Source organism: Phaseolus vulgaris, chromosome 5 (genome assembly GCF_000499845.2).
Source record: "Phaseolus vulgaris cultivar G19833 chromosome 5, P. vulgaris v2.0, whole genome shotgun sequence".
NCBI lineage: Eukaryota > Viridiplantae > Streptophyta > Magnoliopsida > Fabales > Fabaceae > Phaseolus > Phaseolus vulgaris.
The window spans coordinates 34319104-34335078 of NC_023755.2; the positions used below are offsets into that span (position 1 = coordinate 34319104).

General features: G+C 34.3%; 2 protein-coding genes across 8 annotated transcripts; one reads left to right on the forward strand and one right to left on the reverse strand.

Moving 5' to 3' along the window:
* Window positions 1-2189: 2189 nt before the first annotated feature.
* Window positions 2190-6679, reverse strand: LOC137835531 (zinc finger protein CONSTANS-LIKE 12-like). Of its 6 annotated transcripts, none has more exons than XM_068644074.1 (6): window positions 6201-6679; window positions 5235-5823; window positions 4460-4681; window positions 4007-4353; window positions 3424-3588; window positions 2190-2789 (listed from the first exon to the last, which is right to left on the reverse strand). In XM_068644074.1, the coding sequence occupies exons 2-5, from the start codon at window positions 5817-5819 to the stop codon at window positions 3462-3464; spliced, it is 1281 nt and encodes a 426-aa protein (XP_068500175.1). In that variant the 5' UTR covers window positions 5820-5823; window positions 6201-6679; the 3' UTR covers window positions 2190-2789; window positions 3424-3461. The 6 variants fall into 6 exon arrangements, with proteins under 6 accessions (XP_068500175.1, XP_068500174.1, XP_068500176.1 ...); XM_068644073.1 differs by having other exon boundaries at window positions 3067-3588; window positions 5235-5996; window positions 6201-6494; XM_068644075.1 differs by having other exon boundaries at window positions 3067-3588; window positions 4460-4675; window positions 6201-6387.
* Window positions 6680-7283: 604 nt separating this feature from the next.
* Window positions 7284-15476, forward strand: LOC137835535 (uncharacterized). Of its 2 annotated transcripts, none has more exons than XM_068644080.1 (14): window positions 7284-7494; window positions 7767-7912; window positions 8025-8158; window positions 8476-8514; window positions 8648-8740; window positions 8872-8988; window positions 9653-9748; window positions 10713-10826; window positions 11443-11496; window positions 11775-11822; window positions 12189-12339; window positions 14127-14292; window positions 14516-14585; window positions 15048-15476. In XM_068644080.1, exons 2-14 carry the CDS (start codon window positions 7834-7836, stop codon window positions 15303-15305), a joined length of 1419 nt encoding a protein of 472 aa, XP_068500181.1. In that variant the 5' UTR covers window positions 7284-7494; window positions 7767-7833; the 3' UTR covers window positions 15306-15476. The 2 variants fall into 2 exon arrangements, with proteins under 2 accessions (XP_068500181.1, XP_068500182.1); XM_068644081.1 differs by having other exon boundaries at window positions 7319-7615.
* Window positions 15477-15975: the final 499 nt, after the last annotated feature.

Below are 15975 nucleotides of genomic sequence, written 5' to 3' on the forward strand. Positions count from 1 at the left end.
TTACTCTTTCTCTTCAAATCATCTCATTTTCACTCCTTCTTTCTCACTCCATTTTCATTCCCTCATCCAAACACAACATAAATGGTTGTGATTTGTATCCAAAGAATTAATGGCAAAGTTATTTCTACGTCATCATAACCCAATCGCGATTCATCTTTTTTCTTGTCCATCAACTTATATCTTTGTTTGGAATCACCAACTCACATTGGTCACTACTAATGAATAGTCCTTTTGATGCTAATTTGGTTTCAACCATACAAGTGGACTAATATGTCAACCTCAAGAACAATATGTGGACAGGGACGAACAATATGTGGACAGGGACGGGTTTTGTTCTGGTGAAAGCACACTTAGTTTTTTGGTCCAACCGTGAGAGACAAAAACATGTCAGAAAACCACACAACTTCTCAACCAATACCAGTGAGTCAATCAGTTTCCATTCAAGTGGCCTTAGGTGCAACCAAATGGGCTCTGGTGGGTCACAAATTTAAAGGTGCTAATTCTAGACCATACAATAAATCTTCATAACCACACACACCAATACAAATTATGGCTCATAACAATCCTTCAAGCATCTAATGAATCTTTAAGCTTAATCATTCATTACCCTTTTTTTTCTTATTTTTCTCCCTCCTTTTGTCAAAACTAGTTGAATCACCGTATTGACGTTTAGGCACAATTGGAAAAAAACACATGGCTTCAAAATATAGACACGTGTGGTTACGTGTAGAAGTGGCACCCCTGTCCTTTTCTAGTTGAACTCATCCATAGAACGATGACCCCTTGTTATAAGAAGGCTTGTATTCATCTGCATCAAGCTACACCATTTGTTCAAGAAACTACAAAGAAGCTTATCCCATAGAGCTTACAAAAATGTGCAAGGGTGCAGAAGGACAAAAGAAACATGATTTCTGCAGCAGCTTCCTACATGAAGAGAGAGATACAAGAAGTGGTAAATGTTGCGAGCTGTGTGGATTACAGGCTTCATTGTATTGTCAAGCTGATGATGCATACTTGTGTAGAAAATGTGATACAAGGGTTCATGGAGCTAACTTTTTGGCCCTTAGGCACATTAGGTGCTTTCTGTGCAACACATGTCACCACCTTACGCGAAGATATCTCATTGGAGAATCACTAGAGGTGGTTCTTCCACCCAACATAAACTGGGTCATAGGAAATCTTCCTAACAACAGAGGAACCTACGGAAAGTGTTCAAGAATGCATAACAACCCCTCCCTCTTGTTTTAACTTCTATCTTTCTTTCTTTTCTTTTCTTTTTTTCTCTTGGATGATCTGTTGTAATACAAAGATTAGTGATCCCCCTTCTCATTCATAAGGGGAAGAAGTGCTTAATGTTTTTAATATCATGATTTAAAGAAAAAGGAGAGTTGCTAATACAACTATATTCAATAGAAGGAAGGCTTAATACTGTTTTATTTCTTCCTTTAATCTCTGGTAGATATAGTTAATTGAATATGATTATTTTTATTTCAAGCAAAACACCAATCCTTAGCCAGATTCTTGCAATGATTATACCTTGTAAGAGTATATAAACTATGAAAGAACAGATACTTGCAGTAGGTTAGAGAAATTCAAGATTCTTTTGTATACTAAGGAAACTAAACGTGATTCAAAATATTTCCATGATTGAATCTTTAGCAGACACCAAAAACAGCAAAGGTTTTTCTCATCTCAAATTCTTTAGATTCTATTCCTTGTCAAAAGATGCTGCCAGCTTATAATGCTGTAGTAAATCAACCACAAACCTCCATTGTTTGAAGATCAAAGTGACATCTCACAGGTGTTCACTGTAAACATGCTGAATTGACACTACAAACTCGTCATATGGACCAAAACTTCAGCCTATGGTTTAGTTACATTCTCAGAGAACTCACAACAGTAACGGCAACAGTTTCTTTCTGATGACCAACATTCTTCTGACTCTATTTATGTAATATATAAAAACTGAACTGCTTGCTGTAACTTTGATCAGGAGTTACAAGTAAAACTTTAAGTGCATTTATATATGGATTTTTTTTTTAAAAATTTTGTTTCAACTGAAGTGTCTTTTGTTAATTATTTCCTTATTTTCTAACCTAATTTTTAATCACATATATGCATTTATTAATTGTGATACAGGAATAAAAATAGTAAAATGGAAAAACTTACTACGCCAAAATAAACAAAACTGCATAAAAAAATGGAAAATCCAATAACTATTTTATTAGGATAGGAAAATTTATTGCATCTCCATACTTATACTTATGCACAATAACATGAAAAGACAGATAGAAAGTAACAGAAAATAACGGAGGAGTAGCTGAGACAAACTTCCCTTGAAGAGAGGAAAGTTTGTTCTTTGTACAATTATTAAAGAAAGAAGTATCATCCTCAGAAATAGAGTCATAGAAGCAATGAAATAGCTGAGGCAATACCAAAGATACAAATAGATGCTGCATGTCAAGAACAACGGTATCTCAATCCGTACATAGGTGATAGTTCTCCCTAATCTGATGAAAATGGGATAAACGAAGAGGTTCCAAATTATGGTGTTGTTGTCCTTGAACAATGGCTTAGGATGACAGAATAATTTCGTGTGAAGGATCCCTTGGAGGAAGGACCAAACTCAAAGCAGACAATGTGAGGTTGGCTATAGTTGCTTGCCAAACACCAGTTTCCCTTTTATTCTTTAAACCGGACGGTTAGTCTAGACACTCACACCATATCATCTTCCAAATTCAGGATGGATAACTATGTACATCTCTCAAAGCAAGGAAGAATATGCAGGCCTGCAAATAGTTGAATGATAAAATCCAAACATCAACAAAGAACACAAAAGATGATTTAACTCTATGTAATGCAATAAAAAGTCTAATCTTATTTGTCAGAAAAAGCAATGGTAAATAAATTAGGAACTATATAGGCATATTGCAGGACTTTAGAACACATAACTTTTTATAAGCACTTGGATATTAATCTTAACTAGAAAAAAGGGTATTCAGTTCTATCCTTTTACAACTCTAAGAAAAAAAGATTGTTAGATGTATGAAGTTGTGCTTATCTTACCCTGTGGGTTTATCTGAATTGGTAGTGACCGTGATGCCGTTTGAAGTCTGTTCAAACGTTGTGCTCTCCTTTGTCCCACACCTGTTTTCTCTTACACTTCCTATGTATAATTAAATGCAATGTCTTGGGATACATCCAATCCCTTCCTGTGCAATTCCCAATTGCAACACCTTCATATCTTTGTTTTCTTTTAAATACTAACCTGTTAAAATCTCTAATAGATCTGTATCAATCACCTAAGCAGTCAAGTTTTGAATCATTATCTAGCTGCATTAAAACTCTCCCACTTTCGCGTGATAAACAAAATATCCGTTGGAAACAATGCAATGTAGTTACAATGTCCAATGACAGACTAACCAGTCAGAAAAAGCATATCTTTCATGCAGATAATATTCTTAGACGTCCCTTGTCACAAGAGGGTCATAATCATATGCTTCACCTGCTTTAACAAATCTACCTTTCACACGTTTTCTTGTATCAGCCCTCGCTTTGCGAGATGCATATCTTATTTGTTTACCAAACCTGCAGATAAGAAATTAGCAAAGACTGTTGAGAGTCTCCACTCACCCTCGCCACAAAAGAAAGGCTCTCTAAAATGATACGACAAGGGTGAAATTCATGAGGTCTGAACATCTGATAACATGATCTTTCAAATATTAGACCATAATGAAGCATGGATATTCCGGTAGAGGTACAATTACGATACATAAAGTGCATGTAAATAGTTATTTAGATGCCAAATTATTATGTGTTGTTTTGTTAGCTCACAAAATCAAATGAGTGACTAGCAGTGCGTGACTTAAACAACTAACAGTTAAACCTCTGTCAGTGCATGCACATAAACTTGAATGAGCATATTTGTCATGAAAGTAAAACAAAATTGAATAAGAGTCTCCATTTCATTTTACCATAAAATATGTAGAGAATTAAAGGTGCGTACGTTCGAGTTTTCTTTTTTTCATTGTATCTCATTTTAGCTTTATCCCTTGCCTGTGGGCAAGTACCCTCCAAATTTGATTCCCAGGGGAATTCACCCGGCAGAAACATTGGCGATATACCCCCGTCTTGATATTCAGTAGAACTATTTTCACCCACAATGTTGCCTAATTGAAGAGGTATGCTTGAATGAACTTGACCCTGAGGAAATCCCAGACTGATGTTTCTAGTGCTGCTAGGATTCATAAGTGCACAATTTGTATTACTGTTCATGACCTGCATCACACTAACTGATCCACCAGCCCCGGATGACTGAAAAGCCACACAATCTTGTTGAATTGATGATGATGCCTTAAACAATCACGTGGCTGACAATTAGTTTTGTACACAACCAGTAAACCTTATACCATAAGGAAATTTAGAGACAAGAATCATAAAATGAGTTTTTAGAAATAACCTCTAAGGCACTCTCAATAAGTGAACTAGATTCGGTGACTGATATGTTTTTATCCATCAATAGACAGTCCATTCCTCCATCTTCAAGGGGGTATCTTGTGGCAGCTTGTGAACAGCCAAATATTTCATCAGCACTTTCAAAATTTATTGGAGCACTGTCCACATTCAGACCTTCACAGATTCCATTCCCATCACGAGTTCCTAGATCGGTACACTCCTGCGGCTAATTTGATAAGAAGTAATATTAAAAAAAAATTCTATCAGCTTTGGTTAAGAAGGGAAATAGAGAATTGCTAGGAACATGAAAAGAGCTTACTAATTCTCATATTGCATGTTCTAACCACTTTTGTCAATATTATAGTTCTTCTTTCCCTGTGAAATATTACATTTCAAAATATTTGTTGTTTTAGTGAAGTGTCACTTTAAGAAACTAAGAAGACATAATTTTTCCCCCTTATAAATTTTTCTTTGTTTTCTAAGTATCTTCCGTTCTTTACTAAATGGAATTTTAGAGATTAGCGGAGTGATAATATTTCAAATACTTTAACAGTGGATAATTTAGTCAAGTGCAATTATACTTATAATTGAGGCAATTTAAAGAGTTTTCTTAATCCTTGTGCAATGTATGGCTTTATTTGACATATATTTATAAATGGAGGGAGCAAAGAAACGCACTGATAATATACTAAACCCTGGTGTGTTGTATTTACAAGTTAAAAACAATGCATATATATTGCTAACAATGAACCAAAACACAAAATCAGTAGAAGGCTTACCTTTGGCTGGTTTGAGTCTCGAGGAAGGAAAAAAGCTTCTTCCTTGCAGAAGGGTGTGTAATTTGGATTTGAGGGAATGATGTGACATTGCCCCATCCAAGGTTCATATCTGAAACAAGATTCAATTTCATCCAACTTCTCACTCATCAAACCAAAGGAACCACCATTGTGATCAGGTTGCTCCAAACACTGGCTAGTGCAGCTCTCACTTTTTGGCAAAGTACCAACAAATTCCCAACCACCATGGGAGGAATTAACATCAAACACGAAGGACCAGATCCTAGAAAACTCAGCCAAAGAAGGAGAACCAGTGTAAGAATTCAACGTGAGGCGCCTATGTCCCAATGCAGAACAATCATTCGGGTTCCAGTCGCAACCTTGACACGAAGACAACTTATGATCCATGCAACGTATCATTGCTGGCTGGGAATTGCACTTATCGCAAAGGAGGGAACGCGAATGCCTCCGAGACAAAGAATTTGCAGTGTGTACACAGCCATCGCAATGCAAGCAGAGACGAGCAGAATCTGCCTTGCAGTAAACCACAGCTCTCACAGCCCAACAAAACTCACACAGAGGTTCCATGCCCCTACAATGTCACTCATTATTCACCATAACTCAACTAAACTCCAACATAGCTGATAGAGACAGCTCAACTTTATTTGTTTATAATCCAATTCCGTTACACCATACTAGTCTCTTATGCTAAATTCAACCCACTTGTTTATTCTAATCCTCCAATCTGAATCATTGCTCCTAACCCTTAGCCATTTCCGATCAAACCAATCAAAACATCATTTGTTATGAAATGAACCCTTTTGAGATTAAATGCAAACAAAAAATAAAGCCACATGTAGAACAAATTAGGTGAACATTTTTTAACCCATATTATCTTATCCATTATCCATCATAATTGTTGTTCACGTCATGCGCAAAATAAAATAAAATAAAATGAGTCTTACTTACCAGACCAAAGTTGCTGAAGCTTCCCTCCAGACCCAGCTGGTACAAAAAATTATTCAAGATCTGGAAACCCAGAACCCATGAATGTGACTGAAAGAAACAAAGGGTGGTGTAGATTCCGAAGGGTAAGTAATGTATGCGTTCAGATACTAGCAACTAGCAAGGTTACCAGTAACATTAACACAATCATGATTTTATTTATTAGGTTTGCTTTGCTAGGAGTGCCAACAGCAAAAGTCTGAAAATAGATTCTTTGCTGATGTGGACTGATTTGTGGAAGAAAATTTCAGCCATTGTTCTGACTGCAAATAATTAAGCAGATTTATCCGGACAGTGCTTCAAGTGTAAATTAATGCAAATGAAATATCACAAATAATATTTTGATTCCCTATGTTTTGATAAATATATGTGGAAATAATGAAGAAAAAGATTTTGATTTTGGTTTTGTGTGTTATTAGATGCACACAAAGAAAGTGCCAGATAGATTCGGATTTTTAACAACCTTTTATTTTATGCCATGTGTCATTGCCCCAGTAAAAAGGTTATATTATTTTGTTATATAAATAATATTCCTTAAACTATTTTAGCATATGTATTGAGTGTAATGATGAACTGAACATGCAGTGTCCAATGGCTACGCATACGAACCCTTTGTTGCTTCAGAAGGCCGCATTTATAATTTATTTAATATACTTTTTAGTATCTTAAAATTATAACATTTATTTTTTAAGTAAAACATATGAAAAATAAAATATAGATAATGGTAAATCTTCAATTGCATATAATCTATCAATATTAAATTTATCTAAAAACTAATTAATAAATATAATAATTTATTTTTTTTATACATTTTTAGTCCAAAAGTTTATACTATCAAATAATTAAAATAATTATAGATATATTTTAATGTAACCATTGTTGAAGTGATAACCAATTATTTACACGACTATGTTTAAATTAAATACCAAGATTAAATACTTAATTGAAGAAAATATATAAAAATAAATAAAAAGGATAATTTTTAAAGTATATATAATAAAAATAAACATTTAAAAATATATTAAGACAAAAATTCCGATAAAAATTATTCCACATTACAAGTGATTTGTAGAGTAATTACCAAAGTTCAAAATACCGGTCTTCTTCCGTGACTGTTCAAATATTACGCGTTTGGTTTGTTCTTCGCAATCTAAACCCTCTTTCCGCCATGTGAAATAGCGAGCTACACAACCACGCAAGTAATCACGCGGACACTTCAATTCATCCTCCAACTAACGCCTCCTTTCGATTCGATTCGGTTCGGCTTTCCACTTCTTTGGATCGACATTCTCACGCTCAATTCATTCTTCGATTAGCTGAAAAATTGTTTTCGTTTCCGATTTCTGAAATTTAACAATGTAGCTCGTGCATGAATCGTGGTAGATGAACCTATGTTAATTTAGGCTATGCTTTGTGTCACTAGCAGTGTTGATTTGTTTAATTAGTTCAGTTTGGATTTGGTAAAGTGCACAAATTAATTAGTTACTTAGTTTATTAATTAATTAATTTTCAAATTTCGCATGTTGACAGATTATTAGGGGAATTGGAGGAGGGGTGCAGGTACAAGAGCGTAGTTGTTTGTGTTTTCTTTTCATCTATGTTTGGAGGTGTTGCAGTTCCTGCTAATAGTACACACTTACGCAAGTCTGGGAGTAGACCAGTTGTTTATGATCTCGGTAACTTCAATTATAAGTCCCTTAACAGCAGCTGTTGTTGTTTTAAGTTTTTCCTTGTGTTGGTTTGGTGTTCTATGAATACCATATAACTTCTAGTCGGTGCTGTCCTCAGATGAACACGAGGGGGAGAATGGCAGCGAGGAAGGTTTATTGCATCCCGTGGAGGCAGATGATTCAAAGGGTAGCGTGACAGCTGTGGGTGCTGCTTCAATGATGCCATCACCGGCCTTGTTGTGGAGATTCAAGGTTCTTACATTGCTTTGCCTTTCAGAAAGTGTTCGGAACTTTGTGTTAGTTTTTAATTAATAATTTAGAATGTGTTTAATGTTGTCATTTTAATAAACGCAAAATTTGTTTTGACTTGATGATGGAATGCAATTATGTTTGATTCCTTCCGGGAGAAAAATATGTGGTAGTTGACATTATTTATTTGAATACAGAATGACATAATAAGCTGCAATGTGACTTTTGACCTAGCCGTGTGTCCTCCTACTGTGTTACTTCTTTACATTTATTTTTCCTTTTACTTTCTTTCTTCAATAATGCAATTGAGATGTCTGTAGGTGCTATTGTTCCTCATTTGGGGCTTCATCTGTGGCAAGGTCAGTGGTATTTGTCTCTGCAATGTTTCTACTCAACTCCTGTGTGTTGTGGTTTGAGATTGAGATTGTGTGCCCTGTCCTCAAGTATTTCATCATATTTCCACAATCTTATTTGCCATGTTGGAAATTGCAGATTGGATGGGATTCTGTCATGATAATGAGTGCAGACAAGCGGGATTTGTTCCTTTATGAAGCATTTTTGTATTTTAACCCTCTTCTTCTAGCGGTTAGTTCCCCCCCGCCCCCCCCCCCCCCCCCCCCCCAACCCAACACACTGTCTCTGTGTGATTGCATGGAGTCACCCATTTGCATATACATTTGTTGTATCATGTGTCTTATCTATTTGTTATGTTTCAGACTTTGATGGTTTGGCTGTGGGGAATCAACTTATGGTTTTTTGCTCAAGGTGGAGTCAATTATCCAAAAATATTTGATCTTGATCAAAATCATCTGACCCATAGAGAAATATGGAAGGTATCAACTCACCACTTTGACCTGTCTTGTTTGGCACATAAAATCAGCATTTTGTCTGATTCAAGGAGAATAAAATTGGTAGTGTCATGACTTGCTGGGAACAATAGTATAGCACTATCTCTATTCGAATATTTGGTTTGCTCAAGAATGTTCTTGTATGTCATTCTTGTTCATTCTGTTTTCAAGTTTAGTACTTGAAATAAGCATTGAGTAGAATCGTAACTATAATTTTATAACTAGTAAAGTTAAATAAGGAAAGGACAAAAACTGAACTCTTCCGGTTTGCAAAGAATGACAATTTTGACCGGAGGGAATAGGGTTCCCTGTGGGATAAAATTGTATATTTTATTAGTTGTTCCATATTTTTTCCAAACTAAGGAGCGCTCATTTCTGTGGAATAAATATAGGATTGGAATGATTGATCTGTGTACTAATTATACTTCAAAAAAAATTGTTTTTATTACTCTATAATTTTTACTTTAGTCTGCTTGGTTTTGCCTTCAATTATTGTTATTATATTTCTAAATTGGGACATATCCACGTTGTCATCCATTTCACTAATATTTCATTTTTCTCTCTTTACACTAACTCTTCATTTCCTTATTGTCAATAATTACTCTTGAATGATTGACTGAAATCATGTTTTTCCTATTGATTATTGCAGTGTGCTACATGGATGACAATTATTGTTCCAACCAGTATGACAGCATATATATATCTTTATTCTCAAGGAGAAGTCTCATATGCTGCATCACAACCAGTGTAATAGATGCATCCACTCGTCAGTTATTATGCTTGTTTGCTTGGATATCACTTTTTTTGGAATTTGGTTCATGTTAGGTAACACTTAGGTTTGGGTAAATAATTTTTCAAAAGCTTCCTTGGAAATCTTGCAAAATAAGCAAATATATGCAATTATTTCTTTAAAGTTAGCTGAACCGAACACTTTATATTGTAATTCATATTGTAAGTGTTTTATTCGCTTGCATTTTCTTTTTGCCTTTTGTTGAACAAAAAGTTTATGATGAACCAATCTAATAAAGTTGTACATTGCCTGCAAAATATCTTTTGCAAATGATTACTGATCATGTTACTGGGAGACAATTTTAATCATTTATTTATAAGTTAATATTATTAGAGTGGACTAGGACCCTAGTTTAGTGAAGAGAGTGAGAAACAAAAAGTTATTATGTAGGAATGGTGTTGTGCGATCTATGTACCCAATCTTGCGTAGTGGGATAAAGTTTTATTGTTCTTGTATACATTAGGTTTGGACATAAAAAGATCTACTTATTGTTAATCATGGTATTAAAAGCTCTATTATATCTGTTTCTTTTTCTTGTGGTGGGAGCAAGGAAGGGAGAAATATTGGGTAATATTTTTAGCATCATATTGGATGTTTTTATTTAAATACCTTCAAAATGGTTACTTAGCATATTTCTTTGTTTAAATTCAATATTGATTTAGTTTGTGCTTGTTTGAAATCACCTGAGCTGTTCAGTCTGAAAAAGTAAACTCAGTTTCAATCATTTGTTAATAAAAAGCATACTCAATATCAGTAACTCAGTAAGCTCAGGTCAATCATCATACAGAAAATAACTTATAAATACATATTTTTATTTGTTGCAATATAAATGACTGATGGACATTTAATTCTATTTTGTGCTTCCTTTTTTTATCTTGCTGGAAGTTATTTTTTTAAATTTCCTTTTACTATTCTGCAGGTGCTCTTATATGCTGCCGCTATAATGGTTTTGATATTCCCCTTTGATATCTTTTATTTTTCATCTAGATATTTCTTCTTAAGGACACTTGGGAGAATAGTTTTTCCATTTCAGGCAAGTTCACTCTTATTTGGATATATTGTGTTAGTAAGTTCTTACGGTATTACTCTCCAAATAGTAGAAATTTCTAGCATCTGGCTTATATTTATGATATGCATGAGGGGGCAGGATATATAAACCTCTAACATAGATCGCTAGAGTCATATATTCACTTGCTTCTCTACATTCAGTTTTCATGAAAGTTACATAAGTACTCATATAACTTCCCTCTTGTTTGGTACCTGTAAAAAACATGTTGGAGCCATAGAATAGATGCTGACATGCTGTTCCAAGTCTAATAAACACAATTGATAACCTTCTTATCGCAGCCTTTGTCTCGATAGGTGCATCCATCAACATACTATGTGCATGTGCACAAGTAAAACCCTCAAAGAGGCTTCATGTTGAACATTCCTTTAAGATATGTGAACTGTTACACTGTTTAACTTTGATGCATAGAAGAAAATTATTCTTGTTCTTTATTTACTGAGAGTCTTAAGACTTGATATTTGAGCCTAAACCTTGCTCTTGCTTTACTCTGTACCTTATGAATTGATGCTTTTAACATACTGTTGGAACTTGGAACTATGCTTGAATATGATCTAACTGTTTTGTCTTTTCATTAAAACAGGCGATATCATTTGCAGATTTTTTCTTGGCCGATATCTTAACTTCCATGGCAAAGGTTTGCTTCCTTTTCAATATTATATTTCTAGTAGAAAGGCCTTTGTCCTCCTCTTCCTTGTTAATCTTTATCATTAGGTTTTGAGCCTAGTCTATTTCATTTAGAGATTTGAAGCTATATGCTTTCGCCTGCATTTACTTATTTTTATTTTTATGGATACAGAGGTTCAACACTGACACAACCTGAGAGTTTAGAATTGACATAATCTGTTGATCTAAATTTTAGTTTCTAGTAATGCATAACTATTTTATTTTGATTATGGTTGTAATTTTATGCAGGTGTTTTCTGATTTGGAGCGTTCAGTATGTAGAATGGTCCATCAACAGGTTTGATTCTGAACATTTGCTTTTAAGGTCTTCTATTCTTGGTTTAAGAGTTTATTTTTTTTATGTTATTTTAGCAACTTCAGTATCCCATTCTGACTATTACAGAACTTGATAAAGTTCACGTGTATGATGAATTCATTTTTATTTATGATAAGTTTCCTTGATTTCATTCAAAACAAATTATATTTGATTTTTGTAATATTGAGATTTGGAACTTGGTTACAATTTTGATGGTACTCACTGTTCTCTGTTCCACTGGAGCTTATTTTTTAACAAATAGTTTTTTCGACTTGTATATTTAGTTTTTTCTTTCTGTCGATGCTTCATTTGTCAACATAGGATGGCATTATTTTATTTTTTTTGTAGGTTGCCACGATTGCTTGGTTGGAAGCTGATTCTGTTTGTGGCAGCCACTCTGTTGCAATCCCTTTGGTTCTTGTTTTGCCTTATCTTTTCCGCTTAAACCAATGCCTCCGTCAGTACAAAGATACTGGAGAGAAAACTAGTCTTCTGAATGGTAAGAATTCTGTGTTTTTAGAACTTATTATTTCCGTGATCCTCTAAATTTTGAAAGTTTCTGTAATATAGAACATTTTTTTCCTGTTTGGTATTTTATCACAAACGTATGATTGTGTCAATTGTCAAAATTGTATCAGACATAGTTTAAGATACAGGGAATGTTTCCATTGATTTATTTTATGCTTTGGTTCCAAGTGTTTAGGACTCCATTTCTTATTACCAATATTATTATTAGAAAGTGAGTTTAAGTTTAACTTATCCTCACAAAACCGACTTGTAAAATGAGGATTGTCTCCACTTATATACCGTAAATTGGTCTTATCTCTGGTCAATGTGGGATCTCTAACACAACCCCTCGTATGTTGATACATGACATCTCATGTGTGGAATTAGATATTTGTGGGTGGTCCAACAGTAACCCTATCGCGGGTGACACGTTAAGGCCAACAAGCCTTGTTTGGATAATCTCTGATATCATATTAGAAAGTGAGTTTAAGTCTAATCCATTCTCACAAAACCAACTTTTAAGGTGAGGATTGCCCACATTTATATAATGTAAATTGGTCTTATCTCTAGTTGATGTGAGAGTTCTAACAATTATTTAGTGACTTAAATGCAATGTCACTATGTCAACTTTCATGAGCATATTGTTTGAAATTTTCTTAATATACTGTTTTAATAATTTCTAATATCTCATTTTGTGTCATTGAAATGTGATGTTATATATGTTTTAAGCTAATAAAAACTTGCTTGGTGAACTTAGGACATTTTTGTTATATTGAAATCATCTTTTGCACATGAAATAGTCTTTCAACTGTACTTTAAACTATGAGGCTCGAACACGCCTCTTAAATGGTGTGTTCGTGTCGGACATACGTATCGGACACCGACACTCGTACAACATTTGTATGACACGTATCGGTGAATTGTCTAATTCAAAAACTAACACGGTTCTAACACAATTTTAAAAAAGAGAAATACATTAATTTTCTAAAAAATCAAACTTATTGTATAAAATTTTATTACGATTATAAAAATAAGGAACAAATCCTTTTGAATTAGCCATGAGAAACATCTTTCTACTATAAAAAAAACTGAAACATATTTGTACACATAAATTTTTATTGTCAATTTATATAATTCATAATTATATAATATATAGATTCGTGTCCCCGTATCCTACATTTTAGAAATTATATGTATCTCTGTGTCCGTGTTAGTGTCTATGCTACATAGCTTTAAAGTCTTCAAGCTTGCTTTTTTTTAACCCAATATGATGCATTGATTCTCATAATTTGATTATAGGTTGTTGCGTGTAACATAATATAGAATGGGACATTTTTGCTGAGTTTTCTTGATGTGACATATAGATTTTGTTATGATTTTTCAAAATTGTTCTATTCTTATCAAAAGAAGAAACAGAAGGAAGCATAAAATATTCATGTCAAGGACTAATGACTCTCTGTATTTTGCTTTTTTGTGCTGTTTGTAAGATGAAATTTTAAGACTTCTCGTCCTTACATGGTCATATTTTATAATTCAATTTTCATGATTTTATATTATATTGAGAATGTGATTATGTAAAAAATTTGAAAAGTCCTGTTAATTTATTTTTTCTGATTTTGTTTATAATCATTCTGCAGTTTGTATGTTTTTAGCTGGTTTTATATCTTTTTACATTGAAGATGAAATTCTTTAATTATGAATGAACAACTTATCATGTTTTTCAAATAGATGGTTTTATTGTCTTGCACTGATATTTATTTCTTTCGGTTATGGTTTCAGCTCTCAAATATTCGACTGCAGTGCCAGTGATTTTTCTCTCAGCCCTTAAATATCACGTCTTCCCTGAGAGGTGGACAAACTTTTATAGGCCTCTCTGGCTTCTCTCAGGTGTTTTGAACTCGTCATACTCCTTCTACTGGGATGTAAATCGAGATTGGGACCTAAGGTATGCCAGTGTTTGTCCTACTATATGCACTTTTAATAGTATCTTTTGAGTTAAGCTTCTAACTGTAGAGATGTAGATTCTACTGTCAGTAATGTTTTTATATCTTAGCCAAAACACCTTAAGGAATAGAAGAAATTATTATTTTTCCGGAAGTGAGTTTGTCTGGATCTGATGATTGTCGTTTGACTTTCTATGATCTAATTTTTGCTTTCTCTTTTGACAGTGGCTTCACTCGAATATTCAAGTTTAACAAGCCACATCTGTTCTCACATATGTTACACGGAAGGAGATGGGTAAGTCTTGTTGTATGAGAATAGCTTGAGTTCAGCAGTACTTTTTCCCTTGGAATTTGTCGTTATATTGCTTTTTCAAGGTAAACAGTGGGACCGGAGTTACACAAAAATGAATTTAAAGAGATCAAAATATTAACATTCATGGGACTCGGGGCTGTCAAGAAAAAAATGTTGTGTATGAAGAGATCAAGTATGTATTACAGAGCACGAAAATAAGAAGATAAAAATGATTTTGCAGTTATAAAGTTTTAAATAGGCCATGGAATCCTCATTTCACAATAAGCCATCCGTTCTTGTAGGAAATATCTATTCAACCACTAATGATAATTCTTCATATGCGTATAATCTTATCAATGTGATTCTAGCCAGTTTACTGAATTTATGTAAGAGTAAGAGTGGAGAACCGAAACAAAGAACAGATTGTTTTCTCAATGTGCTGAAGTTGTTTACATATACATACAGGTTTACTTTTGGGTGATTGGAAGCAATTTGATTTTGCGTTGCACGTGGACATATAAGCTGTCTGCCCATCTTCGTCATAATTACCTCACCGTGTTCATAATTGCTGCTTTGGAGATTTTCCGCCGCTTCCAGTGGATCTTCTTCCGTGTTGAAAATGAGTGGAACAAGATGAATTCCAAATCACACCCGTATCTCTCACCCAAAGAAATCCCAAACGATGAAGAGAAATTACTTCATTCCATTAACTACAGTGTATAGACTAGATAGAATATGATGCCTAATACTTTGGCAGTATCATACAAGGTATATTTCAAATATTTTGATGATAGGGGGATCTCCATTCCTTATGATTCCACTGGCTTGGCTACCCCTCGGTATTAAATGTCATTCTTTGTTCACAAAAAAGAAAAAAAAAAGTTTATTCTTACTGTGCTCCAGCAATATCTTATTCCATACTACAACTGTTTTATCACGTATAGCAAGACTTCTGGTTAATAGCATCGTTTATTTATGGGCCAGTATATGTCGGGTGTTCGTAAGGGTGCAAAAGAAAATCTGATATCGTAAAACGGCAAAGCAACAATCCTTAAATACATAGTAGTATTATTAGTGGTCTCTCTGGATTAAAAGTCGGCTGCATCATGGATCCTTAACCGACTCTACAATCCAACACTAGCAAAACATGATTTTGCCCGTGCCTTTTGGCCGGTAGCTATCATGTAACTATTATGAAGTAGCTGAATTAACATTATTCGGTCACTGCTTCGACATTTATGCTTCTAAAAGTTCCTTCACAGGGGCCTAGTATTTGTGGCGTACGAAGATCTACCTCCAGTTTTGTTTTCACGCGAACCAAGCGAGTAAAGTTTGCGTTGCCAGACTGTATTCTCGTGCATGCCTTGTTTTTATCCTGTGACAACTCAAGGGT